The sequence below is a fragment of the Aristolochia californica genome, unplaced genomic scaffold (genome assembly GCF_029961685.1).
Source record: "Aristolochia californica isolate CCGP_79_NKW_82.1479 unplaced genomic scaffold, dmAriCali1.0.hap1 SCAF_4, whole genome shotgun sequence".
NCBI lineage: Eukaryota > Viridiplantae > Streptophyta > Magnoliopsida > Piperales > Aristolochiaceae > Aristolochia > Aristolochia californica.
Window position 1 is genome coordinate 44056350 of NW_027182103.1, and position 17499 is coordinate 44073848.

Here is a 17499-nt window from a genome sequence, read left to right on the forward strand (position 1 = left end):
GAAGACCAACTCTTTTATTCGGTTATGTGCTTCGGAAGAAAATCGTGATTATCGAAGGAAACCAATTCTAGATCTTGCTTTTGCGCGTAGCATCACTCCTATGCTTCTTTTCCGTCAATTCTCCACGATTATATGTGCGCCTCCATCACATTCTGATTTTTAAAAAAATATTTTTGCTATTATTTGTATGTATGAGGTCTATGTTGGATTCCATATTTTTGTTGTTGTTATTATTTTGTTACAATTGTTTATACTTTTAGTAAAGTGTTTTGTGTGTATTTGTTGAAAGACAAGTCATAAGTGTTTGATGCATTTTTGTTAAATTTTATCAAGATATAAAAATTTAGTTTATTGATGTATTCTAATTTTTCACACAGATAACAGTTTAGACTTTATAAAATTTCATTTTATTAGTTAAAGGCCCTTACGTGAGATTAAACATCGAACATCTTGTATATATTTACATCATACAAATTGGGTGGTAGATGAGAAAAATAGGTATTTCTCTAATGTTGTTTGTACACTTCTTTTCCATGTGAATATTTTAAAGTTATATTAGGGAGAAACTAAACGTACATATGTTACTAGATTAGCTGACTCCTATCTATGTGTTACTTAATCAGTTTCCATTTAAGATTTTGAAACCTCATTCTCATTTGTTTGATCTTTATCCAAGAATTTTTATAGTATATGTGTTTATGTAAAACACGAAGGATTTCAAAGAATATTTTTCGATGTATTCTTGTCCGTTTAGGAGGCAATTTATAAAACATTATATCCTTATTTTAGGTCCAATTTAGATCCTAAAATCAAGGTACAAAATCACATAATAATGGAAACGATTAGTTTCCTAAAATTACGCTAATATACATTCCATTACAGTACATTCCATTACAGTCTGCATACACTCTGCCTCAAATTGGTGCATAGATATCGGTCATGCCTAACTTGTCAATTATACCATGAAATGCCTTCCCTGATACTACCTTCGTGAGCATATCAGTCGGCTGACTCTCAGATTGAATAAAAGGGATTTGGATAATCTTTGTATCGAGGTTCTCTTTGATAAAATGACGATCAACATCAACATGTTTAGTACGATCATGTTGAACTGGATTTTGTGGAATTGCGATGGCTGCCCTGTTATCACAATGGAGATTTATAGGTTTTGGTGTACTCAATCCCTAAGTGTCTCAGCATATTCTTTATCCATAACAAACTCGCACACACCATGAGTCATGCCTCGAAATTCAGCTTCAGCTCTTGATCTTGATACTACCTTATGTTTTTTGCTTTTCCAAGTGACAAGATTCCTTTTCACAAAAGTAAAGTAACCCAACGTGGATCTTCTGGTTGTTTGATCACCTGCCCAATCAGAATCTGTATATCCTTCAATATTGGAGATACCATTTTTTGAGAATAACAAACCTTTTTCCTGGGGCACTATTTAAGTATCTCAAGATACGATAAACTGCTTCCATATGTTCTTCACTTGGTGCATGCATGAACTGACTCACCACGCTCACATTGCTACATCGAGCCTTGTGTGTGATAGGTAGATTAATCTTCCAACTAATCGCTCATAACGCTCTTTGTCTGCTGGGATTTGATTTGGAAGAATTCTGAGCTTATAATTCATTTCCATGGGTGTCTCTATTGGTTTACAGTCAAGCATTCCAGTTTCGGCAATTTAGTGGCTAAATATTCCTGTAAAACTTGCATTTCACATGGGTCATCTCCTGTCATGATCATATCATCAACATATACAATTAAAACTATTACTTTTCCTTCTTTCTATTTGATAAACAAAGTGTGATCTGAGTTACTTTGCTTATAGCCAAACTCCTTCATTGTAACCGAGAATCTCCCAAACCATGCTCTAGGTGACTGTTTCAGCCCGTACAATGACTTCTTCAATTTACAGACTTTACCTTGACACAAAGAACCATTTTTAACTCCAGGTGGTAGCTCCATGTAGACTTCTTTTTCTAAGTCTCCATTGAGGAAGACATTTTTAACGTCAAATTATTGCAGAGGCCAGTCTCGCTTTACTACTATAGATATAAGAATGTGAATTGTATTGATCTTAGCTATTGGTGCAAAAGTATCCTGATAGTCTATCCCATACCTCTGCGTATATCCCTTTGCAACTAGCCGAACTTTAGATCTGTCAATACTTCCATCCGGTTTGAGTTTCAATGTGAACACCCATCGACATCCAATTGTTTTTACTTCTTTAGGTTGGGAAAAAGTTCCCAAGTGGCATTATTTTGTAGAGCCTCCATCTCTTCGTTCATCGCCTTTTTCCATTTTGGATCAGCTAATGCATCCTGCACATTACTAAGAATAGAAACCCTGGATAATTTATCAATAATAAATGCATACGATTTAGTCAACCTATGGGAGGACACATAGTTATTGATTGAGTATTTGGTCTTGGCTTAAAGATCAGGTTCATACTGTTTTTTTGGAACTCCCCTATTCAATCTTTGTGGATATCTAGGGGGTATATTTTTTGTAGGAAAACATGTTTCATTAGACTCATCAAACATAAGATTCGTATTTACCTGAGGAGGAACATTCTGGGTTGATTCTTCAGTTGTTGGTGCAGACGGGGGCAACTCTGATGGTTCTTCAGGAGAAATTACTGAATCATAGTCTTGTTGCACATCATGACACTTGAAAAATTCATTTACCACTTCTAACTCAATAAACTCAGCACCTCCGCTATTTTCTTATGGAACATTATCTTACTTAAACTCTCCCCCTGAAGAGATTTTCAAGAAATTTCCCCTAAATAATAAGGTACTGATTCATGGCAGGAGACATCTAGAGTCACATGGAGCTTTTGGGTGTGTGGATCATAACACTGATATCCTTTTTGAAATTCAGAGTAGCCAACAAATACACATTGCTTTGCACATGGATCAAGTTTATTTCACAAGATCTTTGGGATATGAGCATATGCAGAACACCCAAAAATCCGGGGTTCAAGGTTCGAAAGATGGGGAATTGAAATCATGAATTGCAACTTGTTTTGAGGAGTTTGAAAATCTAGTACTTTAGAAGGTGTTCGATTGATGAAGTAGGCAACAGATTTAACAGCTTCGCCCCAATAAAATCGAGGCATGTTCATGCTAAAGAGAGGCACGTACTACTTCCAAAAGTTGTCTATTATTTCTTTCTACCAATCCATTCTGTTGGGGAGTATAGGTGCAAGAGGTCTGATGACGAATTCCATAATTGGCCAAAAATATTTCAAGAGAAGCATTGACAAACTCAGTACCATTGTCAGTTGCAAAACACGAATCTGCTTTTGGTATTGAGTATGTATCATTGTGTGGAATTTCTGAAAAGCTAGACACACATCACTCTTGTTTATAAGCAGAGATACCCAAGTCATTCTAGTGCATTCATTAATAAATGTCACAAAATAACGAGCTCTAGAAATAGAGGGAACTTTGGCTGGACCCCAAACATCGGAATGAATAACCTCAAAATGTTCAAAATTTTTATTCAAACTCGATAAATAAGCAATACGATGGCTCTTAGCCAGTTCACATGTGTCACAATGAAAATGCACAACATTCAAACCTGAAAAAAAGTTGTGGTCACAATTTCTTAAGATAACCAAAGGAAAAATGACCTAATTGTCGGTGCCATAATTATACAGTTGTTTGAGCATTATCTTCACTGCTAGCTTGATTTGTTCGACTGATTTTCGATCCCCCATTCTCTGTCAAATCCAAATAGTAGATTTTGCCCCGTCTATCACCATAACCAAGAATCTTCCGGGTTAGAATGTCCTGAAAGACACAAAATGAGGGCCAAAAAGTTACAGTACAAGCAATAGTGGAAGTAATTTGGCTAACAGACAAAAGATTCTATTCATGAGATGGAACCACAAGGATAGTTTCTAATGTAAGATTTTTGGATAATATAACAGATTATTCCCTAGTAATAGGAGAGGTACTACCATTGGCTGTTGAAATAACAGATTGTGGAGAAGGTAGGATAGATTGTAATTGACTGGGATCCCTTGTCATATGATCGGATGCACCTGTATCAATAATCTAAGGTTTATTCTTAGAATTTATAGAGAATATTGATGCTTTATCGAGAATACCTGGATGGGCAACATTTGTCGTAGGTAGCTGTTGGTTACTTTCCGTGGATGTCACCATAGTTTTCCCAGTAATATTTTTACGGGGTTTTTTGGAGAAATCCCACCACTCCGGATAGCCAATAATCTCATAACACCGTTGTTGTGAATGTCTTTTTTCTCCGCAGTGAGTACATACCCGGTTATTACATTTTCCAGAGGATTGAGTGTTCAGACTGTTTGATGATCCTTGACGGTTTTGGTTGACCAACATCGTTGAGTTCTCTGAGACTGGACGATAGCTCCCCATTGTCTGTCTCTGTTGATATTCTCGTCTGACATATGCGTATGTACTCTCCAAATCAAGTTTGGGGTCTTTTCGCAAGATTTCTTCACGAACTTGATCAAATTAAGAGTCAAACCCACTGAGAAAAATATGAACTCGAAGCCTAGCCATTGCAGAGTGCAACTGGATTAGCCCTTCGACTGTTCCTTCCTGAGATATAGTTCTATGATCAATCTCCTAGAAAATAGCAACCAGTTCATTGTAGTACGTGGATAATGGTCTACCATTTTGTTTGGTAGAAAAAGATCTCTAGTTTAGCTCAAATATACAGGTTTCATCGGATCCATCATTGAACTTTTTTTATACAGCTTCCCTTATCTCCTTAGCAATGGAGAGGCCAAAAAATCGTTGCATTAGCAATGGACTCATGGAATCAAAAGCCAACTTTTGACTCTTTGATTTTCAGTAAGCCATGCTCCAAGATTGGGATCGCTAGATGCTGGTTTTCTCGTTTCGCCGGTGAGATATCCAGCTTTTGCGCGCGTCAATTCGTATCTCCATGAGTTGGGACCATAATAAATAATTGGTCTCATAGAGGATGATTCCAGTTGAAAATACAGAATTGTCTTGGTGGATTATAATCTGTGGTGATAGGATAAGTTCGGTTGATGTGCCTGTAGTGGTGGCCCTCAATTGGGAAATTTGGTCCGGTCTTGTCTTATCTGGTCCGGTTCAGTTCGGTTTGGTCCGATTCGGTCTGGTTTGGAGCGATCTGGTCCGGTCCAATTTTGGTTATGTTCGGCCCAATTCGGATCCGCTTGAGTTGACCCCCCGGTTTGGGTTGGTTCGGTTGGTAGAAAAATAAAGGAACAGTGGTTCCTAAGTTTAAAAGAAATCACCTTTCTTCTTCGGCATTGGCGACAGAGCTTCGGCTTCCTTTGGCGGCGGCGGTGGTGCGGTCGTAGGCATTCGTCGGCGGTCGTAGACGACGAGGTTTCAGCTACGGGACCGTTGGCAGTCGTAGAAAAGAAATAGTTCGCTGACTTCCTTCGGCGACAGGAGTGATCAGCAACGGTAGTGGGGCCGGTTGTACGGTCTTCAGCGGTCGCCAGTAATCGGCGACGAGGTTTTGGCTACGGAACCTTCGTTGTAGAAAGAGAACATCGTTGCAGAGAGAGAATAAAGTTCTGTAGATCGGCTTCTTTCAACGACAACGATGATCAACAACAATAACAGACTGATGGTAAGGTCATCGGCGGTCATCTTCGGTCTTCGTTGATCGTCGTCAGTTGTCAGCGACGATCTTTTGCTACCGGACGACCGAGATACGGAGTTGCAGAAAAAAAATAGAGTTCTGCAACTTCATGATGAATTTTTTTTGGCTTCCTCCTTCAGCGACTACGGGAGCACTTAGGTCCGATTTTCGGCGACGAAAAAGAGAAGATAATTCTCCAGCTCTTATACCATGTAAAACACGAAGGATTTCAAAGAATGTTTTTCGATGTATTCTTCTCCGTTTAGGAGGCAATTTATAACTAATTATATCCTTATTTTAGGTCCAATTTAGATCCTAAAATCAAGGTGCAAAATCACTTATTAATGGAAACGATTAGTTTCCTACAATTACGCTAATATACATTCCATTATAGTATGCACACAGTTTATCAAACTATTGGTATTTCTATTACATATAGTTACATGTGTTCTTTTTGGATATTATAGAACTTAGAAAGATTATGTGTTATGATCCTCCTTACTGGAAATATATTATATTTATTGATGTTACTTTTTTTAGAATACTCCATATTTTGTTTTATCTTCTAATTTTGGTTCGGTCTTGGTCAGCCCATTATGTCTCTTCAATTCCTATTTCCTTGGATAAAGTTTTTTAGTTAGGGGTGTTGATGCTTCACATGCTAATTTGTAAGTGGATCCTTTGTCAAGTATTTCTAACTCTTCTTCTCAACTTGTGTTAGCGTCAATTACTTCAGTTATGCCTTTGACAAGTTTTACATGTCTTTAATGATATGATATTCTTGTTGTCTCACTTAAACCTACACAATCTAAGCCTAGTACCGGACTTCAAGTTTTTATATTTACTTTGACTTTTGTGTTTATTTATACTTAAGTCTGTGCAAAAAACATTGGTTTGCAGTGAGTAAAACCATGCAATGGATGAAAAGTGTATGTCTTACTTTCTCGAGGTACTTGAAAGTTATGCGAGTTACTTATTGGCAATACAATGGTTTGTTATAAATGAATTTATACAATGAAAAATAATTTTATGGCACTATGGATGTGTAGAAAGTTCGACTCATTGCAAAGAGTTATATATAGATATATGGTGTTGATTATGTCAAGGCTTTCTCTCACGTGGCATGCCTTAACTCACTTTGGATTTAATCTTTATTATTGTTAATTAGAATTGACCTTTATGTTAAATTGATGTAAAAATAATACCTTATATGGTTATTTATGTGAGGAGGCGTACATAGAGAAATTGTCGAGATATGTTGAGAAGGGGGAAACAAATAAAGTTTGTCAACTTAGGAGAACCTTTCATAGTTTAAAACAAAGTTATAAGGCATGGTTGAAGAAATTTAGTTGAGTGATCATAGAGTTTGGCTTGCTTTTAAGAAGTCATTCTCATAACGTAGTGTTTGTTTTGAAACAGAGAACATATATTATTGTTTTATTGTTGTATATTGGTGATATTATCCTATTAGAAAGTGATATATAAAGTATAAAAGAAATGAAAAAACAAACATTTTACTTTTATATATCATTTCAGTAAGGTTCAACCTAAATCAAGCAAAAGAAAATTTGGCAAGAGATGAGATCTCTTGGACAACTTAGTCTAGGAAATCCTTGGGCTCATTTAGTTAAATGGGTGTGAATAGTCCCATGGAAATTGGAGTCACAACTATTTTTGACATGGCTAGATGTGCCACATACGACCATTGGCTTCCAATTTCTAGAAATCTAATTTGGGTTAATTTATTTAGTCTCGTTAATAGAGTGAACTTCTTATGAGTTATATTCCCAATGGTTCCCCTACAAATGGATGTTCAAAAGTGATTAATTGTTTGATGACATTGAAGTATGCCAAAAAATTTGTTTCTGGTGACAATTGTTGACGCGATTAATTTTTTTTTCAAATGAATTAGTATATAAAAGTAATAAGTAATAAGGAGAGTAAATAATGGAGTTGAAACGAGTCTTATAGAGTCCAAATTTCATCACACCCAACCTTGGAGATGGGATCTCCTAAAGTACTTTGTTAGAAAATCCATAGACTTGATCAATCATCAAAATCAAATGATCGAACACAAATAACATCAAATCTTATTATGTGTAGTGTCAAAGAAGTCCAATTTCATTTATCTCTTCATTACCTGATTCATTAGTACAATTTAAAATTTACTTCCCTCTGTTTTATTTTTCAAAGATCAAAGGGTTTATGCACATGAGATGTGGATAAATATGTAAGTATTTATTTAAGTTAATAAGTATATTAAAATTTTATAGAAACTATGATTGTAATGAGGTGAAGTCAACCTCTCATGTGGGATTGTGGATTTTTTAGTTCAATAGAAATTATTAATATTCTCTACGAACAAACTAATTCTATTTATTATGAAAATTTACCTCTTTTTAATTTTTTTTAAAAATTGAAAGTAAAATTTTTCTTCACAAGCTTAATTAAATCTCCATCCACAATCCTCCATATTTTTATTCAAATATATTAAAAATAATAAACTTCAAATTTTAATTAAAATTCTGGGAAAATGCATGGCATGAACTAGTGTCTATTATATACATTGTCATTCTTTTCTTATTTTTTTATATGTTATAGTTTTTTTTATGCATAGTGTTAAAAAGTTAAGAACTATAAGAAGTAGCTTAAAAACCTTTTAAAAATACATTAAATTTAAACACAAAAATATAAAATTTATTTATTTATATATTTATGTTATTTATTTATAAAATATTTTTACTTACGAAATGCTCAATCATAATTTACTTTTATTGTTTAATTGTTTTGATTACATATTATTATATATTTATATTTATTTTTTATTAATTTATAATATTGATTGAAACATTTAAAAAAATATAACTTTAATGTATATAATTACTTTATTTAATGTCAATTTACTGTCTATAATTGTATAATGACTTCAATGTTCTCAATGCTTTGTTATGTTTAAAATTTTATATTCCTTTATTTCATATCTAGTTATTTTTAAATTTTAATTCTATTTATTTATTTTTAAATATTTTATTTTATTTATTAGTATCTATTTATTTTATTGTTTAAATAACTTTCAATTATAATTATTTTAATTATTACTTGTGAAACATAAAAGTAAAAATAATCTGAATTTTTTTTTGTTCAAGGTTGGGGTTACCCACATGTCCTAACTCATCTTTCTTTTTCGCAAGATTTTTTGAGTGGAAAAATCCAATCGATATCCATATTTCTTAACTTTTTCATCCAATTTTTGAGAGACAACTAATTCATCTTATGGTTTTACTAATTTATATTCTATAGACATTGTTAAGCAAATGGAAAAAAAATTAAATGGTTATAAATATTTAATATGATAATATATTAAACATAATAAAACTTATTAAATAAATATACTTAAATATATAAAAATAAATATAAATATAAATATAAGAGCATTAAAATAGTACAACAACTTATGGTAAGAACTTTTGCATATTAAATATATAGTACAAACAATAGATAAAAGTATTATTAAACTAAAAATATAATTAAATAATAAATTTAAAATCAGAGTAAAAAGATAAGTACTATTTTATTTTGTCAAAACAACACATTAAAACAGAAAATTAAGGCTTAAATAAGAAATTTAATTAAGATAGTAAATTTAATAGTTAATTATATAATTTATTAAATATTAAGTAAAATAGAAAAGGATTTGTACTATTCATTTGTTATTCTGTTACAAAACTGTAAAACAGTAAATTAAAACAAATATGCTAATAAAATATTAAACAGCAAAGTAGAAATATATTAAATATAATATATTTTTTAATCGTTATACTAAATTCTGTAAAAATAATCTAAATAAAATTAATGAATGCCGGAGCTGACGGGAAGGATCAGTAAATCCCCTTATCGACGGTTTTGATCCGGATAACGAGTCTGTGGACCGCACGATTTAGACTGATCATGGAGATGAACAGTGAGGAAGTGCGTGAGGACGACGTTCGAGGGAACAATGAACGTGATCGACGGAATGGTGTTATCGTAGTTAATATTAATATTGGGGCTCCTCACATGCCCCAGACGTCTCCCGATGGAGTCGCTGCTGCGAGTGCTTCTTCCCAAACGAGTCAAGGACGGAAGGGATAGTCGGGAAGACCAACTCGTTTATTCGGTTCTGTGCTTCGAAAGAAAATCGTGATTATCGAAGGAAACCGATTCTAGATCTTGCTTTGGCGCTTGGCGTCGCTCCTATGCTTGTTTTCCGTCGATTCTCCACGATTATCTGTGGGCCTGGATCAAATTCTGATTTTTAAAGGCAGGTGGATTCCTCTGTCGCTGTTGTCATTTAACCTTCCAAATGTCCTTCCTTCTTAGCTCGCAAATGATCCTCTCTCTCAGAAAGATGGCTCGGATCACTCGCCCTCTACCTGTTGCTGGCAAATTTTGAAGGAAATCGAAAATGTCTCTGCTTTGGCTGCAAATAGAGCATTCCTGCTAATTTTTGTCGATTTGTCTTTCCTGTTTTCTTTGGGTGGTTTTTTCTTTATTTTCCTTATTTTCTGTTATCTTTCATCATTTCTATCCTTCTATACCCTATGGCTTCCGAAGCGACTCATATCCTCTACGCCTGTGTTTCGAAAGGAACTACGGTTCTTGCCGAGCTCAGCTCTGGGGACGAGAATGTGGCATCCCTAGCTTTGCAATGTCTGGAGCACACGCCACCGTTCCACCGGATTTATTCGCACACCTCTGGGAATCGAATCTACAGCTTCTTGATCGAGGATCTGTTCGTTTATTTCACGATCTACGACGAAAGCCTTGGAAAACCCCAAGGTCTTAGCTTCCTCCACCGAGTAAAGCATGCATTCTTGAAATTGTTGAAAAACCGGGGTATCAATATTTCAAATGACTTGACTTGCAATTCCATTCGGGAAGATTTCGCTCCGATGTTCCGATATTTGATGCAGATGCAACCTTCGGAAGGAGAAACCCCACGAACGTCTCCCAGGAACTTCTTATTGACAGAGGATCAAATCGGCAGTTTGGATGGAAGTACCACCGTTGAGAATGTCAATGTTTCCTTTACAGAGGCGCCACTATTAGGGAGGCCTAAGAAGTATGAAAAAATCTCTAGATCGTTAAGCGAAGAGGAGAATGGCGGACCTGCCGGATTCCCGGTGGACAATAAGGTTGATGCAACTATCGAGAGCGACGCAAACAGAGAATATGGGTTGCCGCTGCAAAAGAATGGTTGTTGTGGGAGAATTGGAAGGCAAAACCGAGCTCGAAAAGTATGGAGGCAACATGTCCGTATAGTACTGCTTATAGATTTTGTGGTTTGCTGCGTGCTGTTTGCTATATGGCTGTCAATCTGTAAGGGATTTCATTGCATCTCTCGTTAAAAATATGGAAATTGAAAGATTAAATTTGTGAGGTTTGCACTCGCAGTTAGCAGTGGATTGGATGGATTCTCTCTGAAGAAGAGGGTAATTGATTTACTTGTTTATCTTTTGTCTTCCATCTTTACCACTTCACTTGAGTAGTATAGTCTTCCTCGGCGCTCTCAGTGCATTATAAGGATGATTTGATACATGAGTACTTGTATACAGTGTTAAATCGAGAATGCTGGTGTTGTTACATGTAACTTTGTATAGTTTGGAGTGATTTGTGGAGACTGTGAAAATCAAATCGTTGTTTAATTTTTTTGATCCTTCTTGTTGAGAGATATATATTTATATACCTTGCTCAATCTAAAGTTTCAATGAAATGTCTCTGGATTTTGTCTCTTTTGGTTTCAGGGGAACTACATATCATCAATTATTATGGTTGTTAGATGATTTTTGTGCTTCTTACTTGGCTTATTGCCTATTACAATGCTTGTCAAGGGTAGTTGAGTGGATATTCTCAACTAATGGAGGGTAATAACTGTTATGTAACATCAGTGGACCAAACGAGTGTTAAGGGAGTTTAAAACGTGCTTGCATTTTCTTTTATTCATCAAATAAGTCCAAATCTTTGCGAGTAAACAAAATTGTTTCACCTATAAATCTTACTTGTTCATTATGTTGTGTCAGCTTTTATTTCATTTTAAATATCAAAATTCTCACCTTCATAGCCTCTTTCATGTTCTCTCTCTCTCTCTCTCTCTCTTATGCTGACTACGAGCATAAGTTCATATCCATGTAAGAAGTATAGGTCTAAGGTTTAGAAGTAGTCAAATCTGTTCATACTTGTTTGGATGCATCTCCTGACCAACTTAGATGACAATAAAAATATGGTGGTCCAGCAGCCTCTGAGAATATATGCAATCTTGTTTTGTGTAGCTTCTGTTGTTCTTTTGTCAAAAAAAAAAAAAAACAGTTTTCCTCTTGTGGGTTAAAGGCTTACCAGACATTCTATCTCGAGACGCCAACTAGAACCAATTTTGTTTCTCATATGTCAATAGCTGCCGAGATGTCCTTTCCAGTGGACCTTTGTTGTACTCATATTCTAATTTTTCCAGCATTGTTGGTCGGAATGGTTCTGTGTACCTCATCTGGTGCTGCACACCGGAATATGTATATAAATATATTCTGATTAGAAACCCTTTCATATGGATTTGTGGACAGAGATATGAAGTATTGAGGAATTTTGAAGTTAAACAAATTGAGATTGAGAAGCTATTTATATGCTTTGTGTCCCTATTCAGCTGTACTGACATGCTTTAGTGAGGGTGAAATTCCAGTGAACCATTGGCTTTGGAAGTATTTGGTCTGGAAGTAACAAGTTTACCTCACCTAGTCTGGTGCAACTTGCAAACTGTAGTGTTTTTATTTCAGTCTGTTAGTTGTATAGCAGTCTCTACCTAAGCTAGCCATCTTCTGCTTTCTTTTACTATGAAATCCTTGGTTCCAAGTTCCAAAAAAGAGAAAAAAAGAAAAAAAGAAAATCCTTTGTTGAACCTAGTGGATTCCCTTGTACAAGAGGTATTATGAGAAAACTTTTTCTGTCTTGATGATGGCCTTTGCAGGAATTGGAGGAAAACCTGAAAATGTTGGAGATGGAAGAGGCATATGCAACCATACCTCACTATAGATTTTTACTTGTTTCTTTCATATAGGTTTTTGCTGATATTTGTGTGCCTGCCATTTTTGTGGTCCTGCTCTGTCCGTTGTTATTCACAGGACCAGCACCAGGGCATTTTTTCTTTAAATGGAAGTGATCGAAAATACTTGAAGAAGGTTAGCATAAAAATGGAGTTAACAAATGGTGGAATGGAATATAGAAGGATTGATTCATGTAACCGGCACAATACAATTGGTACAGAAGCTTTCGAGAAGAAGAAGATTTTTATGATTTACTCTCTTCGCTTTTTATTGTTTTATTACATTTTCTCTCACCCCTTTTGCGAGTGGAACTTTCTCATGTAGGGGCTCCTTCGCCTTCTGCAATGACTAGACTGAAGTGATTTGACCAGGACTGAAAAGTCAAGTATCTCTTAATCCAAAATTTTAACTTACCCAAATCACGAGTCAACTCAACGAGTCAGAAAACAATGGAAGAAACTAGAGTCCATTTATGAAAAGAACATAATTAAAACTACAAAGAACACAAAATAATTTTTTTTTCTCGATGTTCCCTTGGTAATCATTGCCCTTATTATAAAATAAATAATATTTTTATAAAGAAAATAATTTAATTTAAAAAAAAAAAAAAGTGAGTAGAACCGATGTTAAACTTAAGAGTGAGTCCGGTCCAGCCTTCTTCTCTGTAAAATGAAACGTGAGGCCTTTCCCGAAAGACGAAGTGCTATCAGAGCCGATGGTACAGTCATTGCACATTAAATGAGACAGATGCAATTAATAAGTTCCACGTCCTCTTCCATCGATGGTAACGTTCATAAAGCTACATTCTTTCTCACTGTCTTGTATAGATTTCTTTAGGCTACGACTTTTACTAGTTCACACATCCGTTTTTATCTTGCTCAATCTTTTCTTTCGGGAAGTTTCTTCACGGAGTTTCTTTTAGGTCCTTCTCAACTACCCAACGGTAAATACAACTGAAAGACCAGATGGGCATGACAATGCTTCTGAAGAGCAATGGTTTCTGTTCCTGAAATCATTCTTAAGAGACTCGGTTAACGGAACAAGATGGGATTGTATAAGGTATTCTGCAGAACGACGTAGATTTTAACATGGTGATTGAATTAAGATAGTATTGATTTGGAAAAAACATTGAGAACTGAAAACTCGGATGAAAATGATGGCTGGTTACTGCGTCAGAAAGATACAGAGCAAGTCGTTCACCTTGAGAGTTTCACTTCGGCGTCATGTTGCTGGCCTTATTAAATTCCAAACCATAAGGTGAAAATTGAAAACGAGGGTAAATTGGTAAGATGGGCCATGGACGTTGTTTTGGGTTGTTAAGCTGCAAAGGAAGAACGCGAGGTGTGTGTGGAGTCTCTCAGGAGACGACTCATTAACCCAAGGAGCATCGATATTGTCGCCTATTTTAGTCCTTCTTCTCCTCTCGACGGATTCTCCAATAACAACTGGAGCAAAGAAGAAGAACCATCTCTCATTGTGAACTCCACTCCGTTTTATATCATTCGCTGAAAACACAAAGACACACTGTCTGTCTTCTCTTCTCGTCTTTTAAATATTCGTGACATTGATTGTGAGAAGGAGAGATGGTGGTCGCTGTTGGTCCTTGTTCTTCTAGCTTGGTTATCGGAAACAGAGAATTGGGATGCAATGGTGCGTCTTTGCGTCATTTCAATGGCCTCAGGCCTGTGGAAAACGTGCAAATCGCACCAGCCGTTCGAAAAACTGGTTAGTATTTCAAAAGTGTCAGATGTCATTTTAAGTTTTTCGTTTATGTAATCTCTACCCTCATGAACTCCGTTACTGAGCCTCTATATGTTAGTTATAGGTGTCATCTTGCTTCTCGAAATTCAACCTTTAAAGATTTTATACAGAGTTGGGATGTATACAAAAATTGATTCCACCCTTCCACGCAAGACTATCAGTCTTATACATAACAAGAGTTTGACTGGATGCATGCATAAGAAGTATGCCTGAGATCTCGTTCTGATTATACTTTTTTCAGAGGAAAATGAGCTGTAGTTATTTTAACTGGTTGTTATCTCTATCTACTGTTCCAGTAAAGGATTTCTGAAGCATGTCAAGTTGTAACCAATTGTTATACTGGTTTGCTAATTTCTTTGATCAATTGTATGTGGCTTTGTTTCATCAGCTCCAAGAATTCAACGAATTAAAGCAATGGCAGCGTCCACTGTCGCAGCTCCAAAACGTGAAAAGGATCCCAAGAAACGAGTTGTGATTACAGGAATGGGTGTTGTTTCTGTGTTTGGAAACAACATTGACACGTTCTATGATAAACTCTTGGAAGGAGAAAGTGGAATAGGCCCAATTGATCGCTTTGATGCATCCACTTTCTCTGTAAGATTTGGTGGTCAAATTCATGATTTCTCTTCCAAAGGGTATATAGATGGGAAGAATGATCGCCGGCTTGATGACTGCTGGAGATATTGTCTAGTTGCTGGCAAAAGAGCCCTTGAAGATGCAAACCTTGGACCTGAAGTCTTGGATAAAGTGAGTAAAAAATTCTGCCTTTTGTTAGTTGGTTTACTTTCATGGTTCGTCTTTCATTGTCATAAAACCATGTCCCCTGGAACTTATAATCTCTTGGAAACTAATGAAAGTAGGTTCAAGTACTAAGAATAATTGAACATATGATGTGCTTTTAACAGCAGTTATTTGCTGTTTGAATGTTTACAGATGGACAAATCAAGAATAGGAGTGCTGGTAGGCACCGGCATGGGAGGACTTACAGCATTTAGCAATGGAGTTGAGGCTCTAATCCAAAAGGGTTACAAGAAGATTACTTCATTTTTCATCCCCTACTCCATCACCAATATGGGTTCAGCCCTGTTAGCCATTGACACAGGCTTAATGGGACCCAATTACTCCATCTCTACAGCTTGTGCAACTGCAAATTATTGCTTCTATGCTGCAGCAAATCACATTAGAAGGGGAGAAGCAGAACTTGTGGTAGTTGGAGGAACAGAGGCAGCTATCCTGCCCACTGGAGTTGGGGGGTTCATAGCTTGCAGAGCTCTTTGTCAGAGGAACAACGAACCTCAAAGAGCTTCAAGACCCTGGGATAAAAATCGTGATGGTTTTGTTATGGGGGAAGGCTCTGGTGTCTTGGTATATTATCATCTCACTGATAAATCACAATTATCATTACTTCTTTTTGCCATTTGACTCTTGTCTGTTTAGTTTCTTTGACCTGAAAAACCACATTGTTACAATAGGGATAGAGACTTTTATGATTAGTTGGTGGGTTCTCTCTGTGGAACGCAAACAATTATACTCTGGTGATTTTTACAACTCAAACAACATTTCATGTTCTAATCAGAGGAATTGTGTAAAATTAGAAGATTAGATACGTGTGTTTTTATTCAATTGGGAAGTTTTGATTTAGTAGAATGTTGAGCTTAATCTTGACTAGTTTATGTTCCATTTGGTTTAAGATCATGGAGAGCCTGGAGCATGCTATGAAAAGAGGTGCAAATATAATTGCTGAATACTTGGGTGGATCCATAACCTGTGATGCTCACCACATGACTGATCCTCGGTCTGATGGGCTTGGTGTATCCTCTTGCATAAAAAATAGTTTAGAGGATGCGGGAGTTTCCCCAGAAGAGGTGAGAATCCTTAACTCAGTTCTCCAACCATATGCAGTAGTCACTTTGCCTTGTAAAAAATTTGCTTCAAACTATTATGGAAACATGAATTTGGAGAAGTGCAGGTGAATTATGTGACTGCTCACGCCACATCAACACTAGCAGGAGACTTGGCTGAGGTTAATGCAGTCAAGAAGGTTTTCAAGAACACATCAGAGATGAAAATGAACGGAACTAAGGCAAGCAATTCTTGGAACCTTCCAGAGTATCTCAGAAAGAAATTGCAAAACGTGTGGACTGTAGATGAATTTACTTATCAGTTGCTACCATTTCTTGCATTGCAGTCTATGATTGGACATTGCCTTGGGGCTGCTGGTGGACTGGAAGCTATTGCAACCATCAAAGCAATCACTACTGGCTGGTTACACCCCACCATTAACCAAGATGTAATGTTTCCTCTCAAGCCCATTTCTCCCATTATCCTTTTAGGAACAATCATCGATTCCAGTTCTCACTTTTGCATCAATCTTTACTCTTTCTTATAGGATCTGGAGCCTGAAGTCACCATTGACACAGTACCAAACGTGAAAAAGAAGCATGAAGTAAACGTTGGTAAGTGAAGGTTGTTCATCTTCGTTTCTGGTCAGTAGGGATTATCCAGTTCACTCACAGACTAACAAGTTGGTGCTGCATGGCAGCTATATCTAACTCATTTGGCTTCGGTGGCCACAACTCGGTGGTTGTATTTGCTCCCTTCAACCCCTGAGGAACAAAAATTCAGTAGCTCTTTTCCCCTCTCTGCTTCAATCGGACGCTGCCATTTTTTGTGAAGGCGAAATGAGGAGAGACTTGGTAGACATTATTGATATGTTTTATTGAAAATTGTTTCAGCTTCTTCATTTCCATTCTGAAGTGGGGGTGGGAGTCGGACTCATTGTTTCAGTGACTTCTAAACGAATAAAACAATCCTCTGTTGTTCATCTTCGTAACAGAAGAGCAGAAAGAGCAGAAAAGCGGCCTCGGGAAGGAGCCATTGCTCTATGAGGGGTTCGGTGATCGTCCAACTACTCAATTTATTCCTCTCTGAAATATGAAATATCTATAGAAAATAAATTGAAGCAAAAATTTTAAAATTAAGAGTATATTGGTTTATGGCTAACAATAACTAGCCCTTTATCTAT

At 36.2% G+C, this 17499-nt stretch overlaps 2 protein-coding genes across 2 annotated transcripts; both read left to right on the plus strand.

The window, feature by feature from the left end:
- Positions 1-9723: 9723 nt before the first annotated feature.
- On the plus strand, positions 9724-11401 carry LOC137962879 (phytolongin Phyl2.2-like). The gene has a single exon (XM_068809996.1). The coding sequence runs from the start codon at positions 10224-10226 to the stop codon at positions 11028-11030; it is 807 nt and encodes a 268-aa protein (XP_068666097.1). The 5' UTR covers positions 9724-10223; the 3' UTR covers positions 11031-11401.
- Positions 11402-14177: 2776 nt separating this feature from the next.
- On the plus strand, positions 14178-17331 carry LOC137963630 (3-oxoacyl-[acyl-carrier-protein] synthase I, chloroplastic-like). Its single transcript, XM_068810775.1, has 8 exons — positions 14178-14438; positions 14863-15221; positions 15408-15839; positions 16166-16339; positions 16444-16557; positions 16663-16764; positions 16864-16930; positions 17017-17331. The coding sequence occupies exons 1-8, from the start codon at positions 14297-14299 to the stop codon at positions 17082-17084; spliced, it is 1458 nt and encodes a 485-aa protein (XP_068666876.1). The 5' UTR covers positions 14178-14296; the 3' UTR covers positions 17085-17331.
- The last annotated feature ends 168 nt before the right edge of the window (positions 17332-17499 follow it).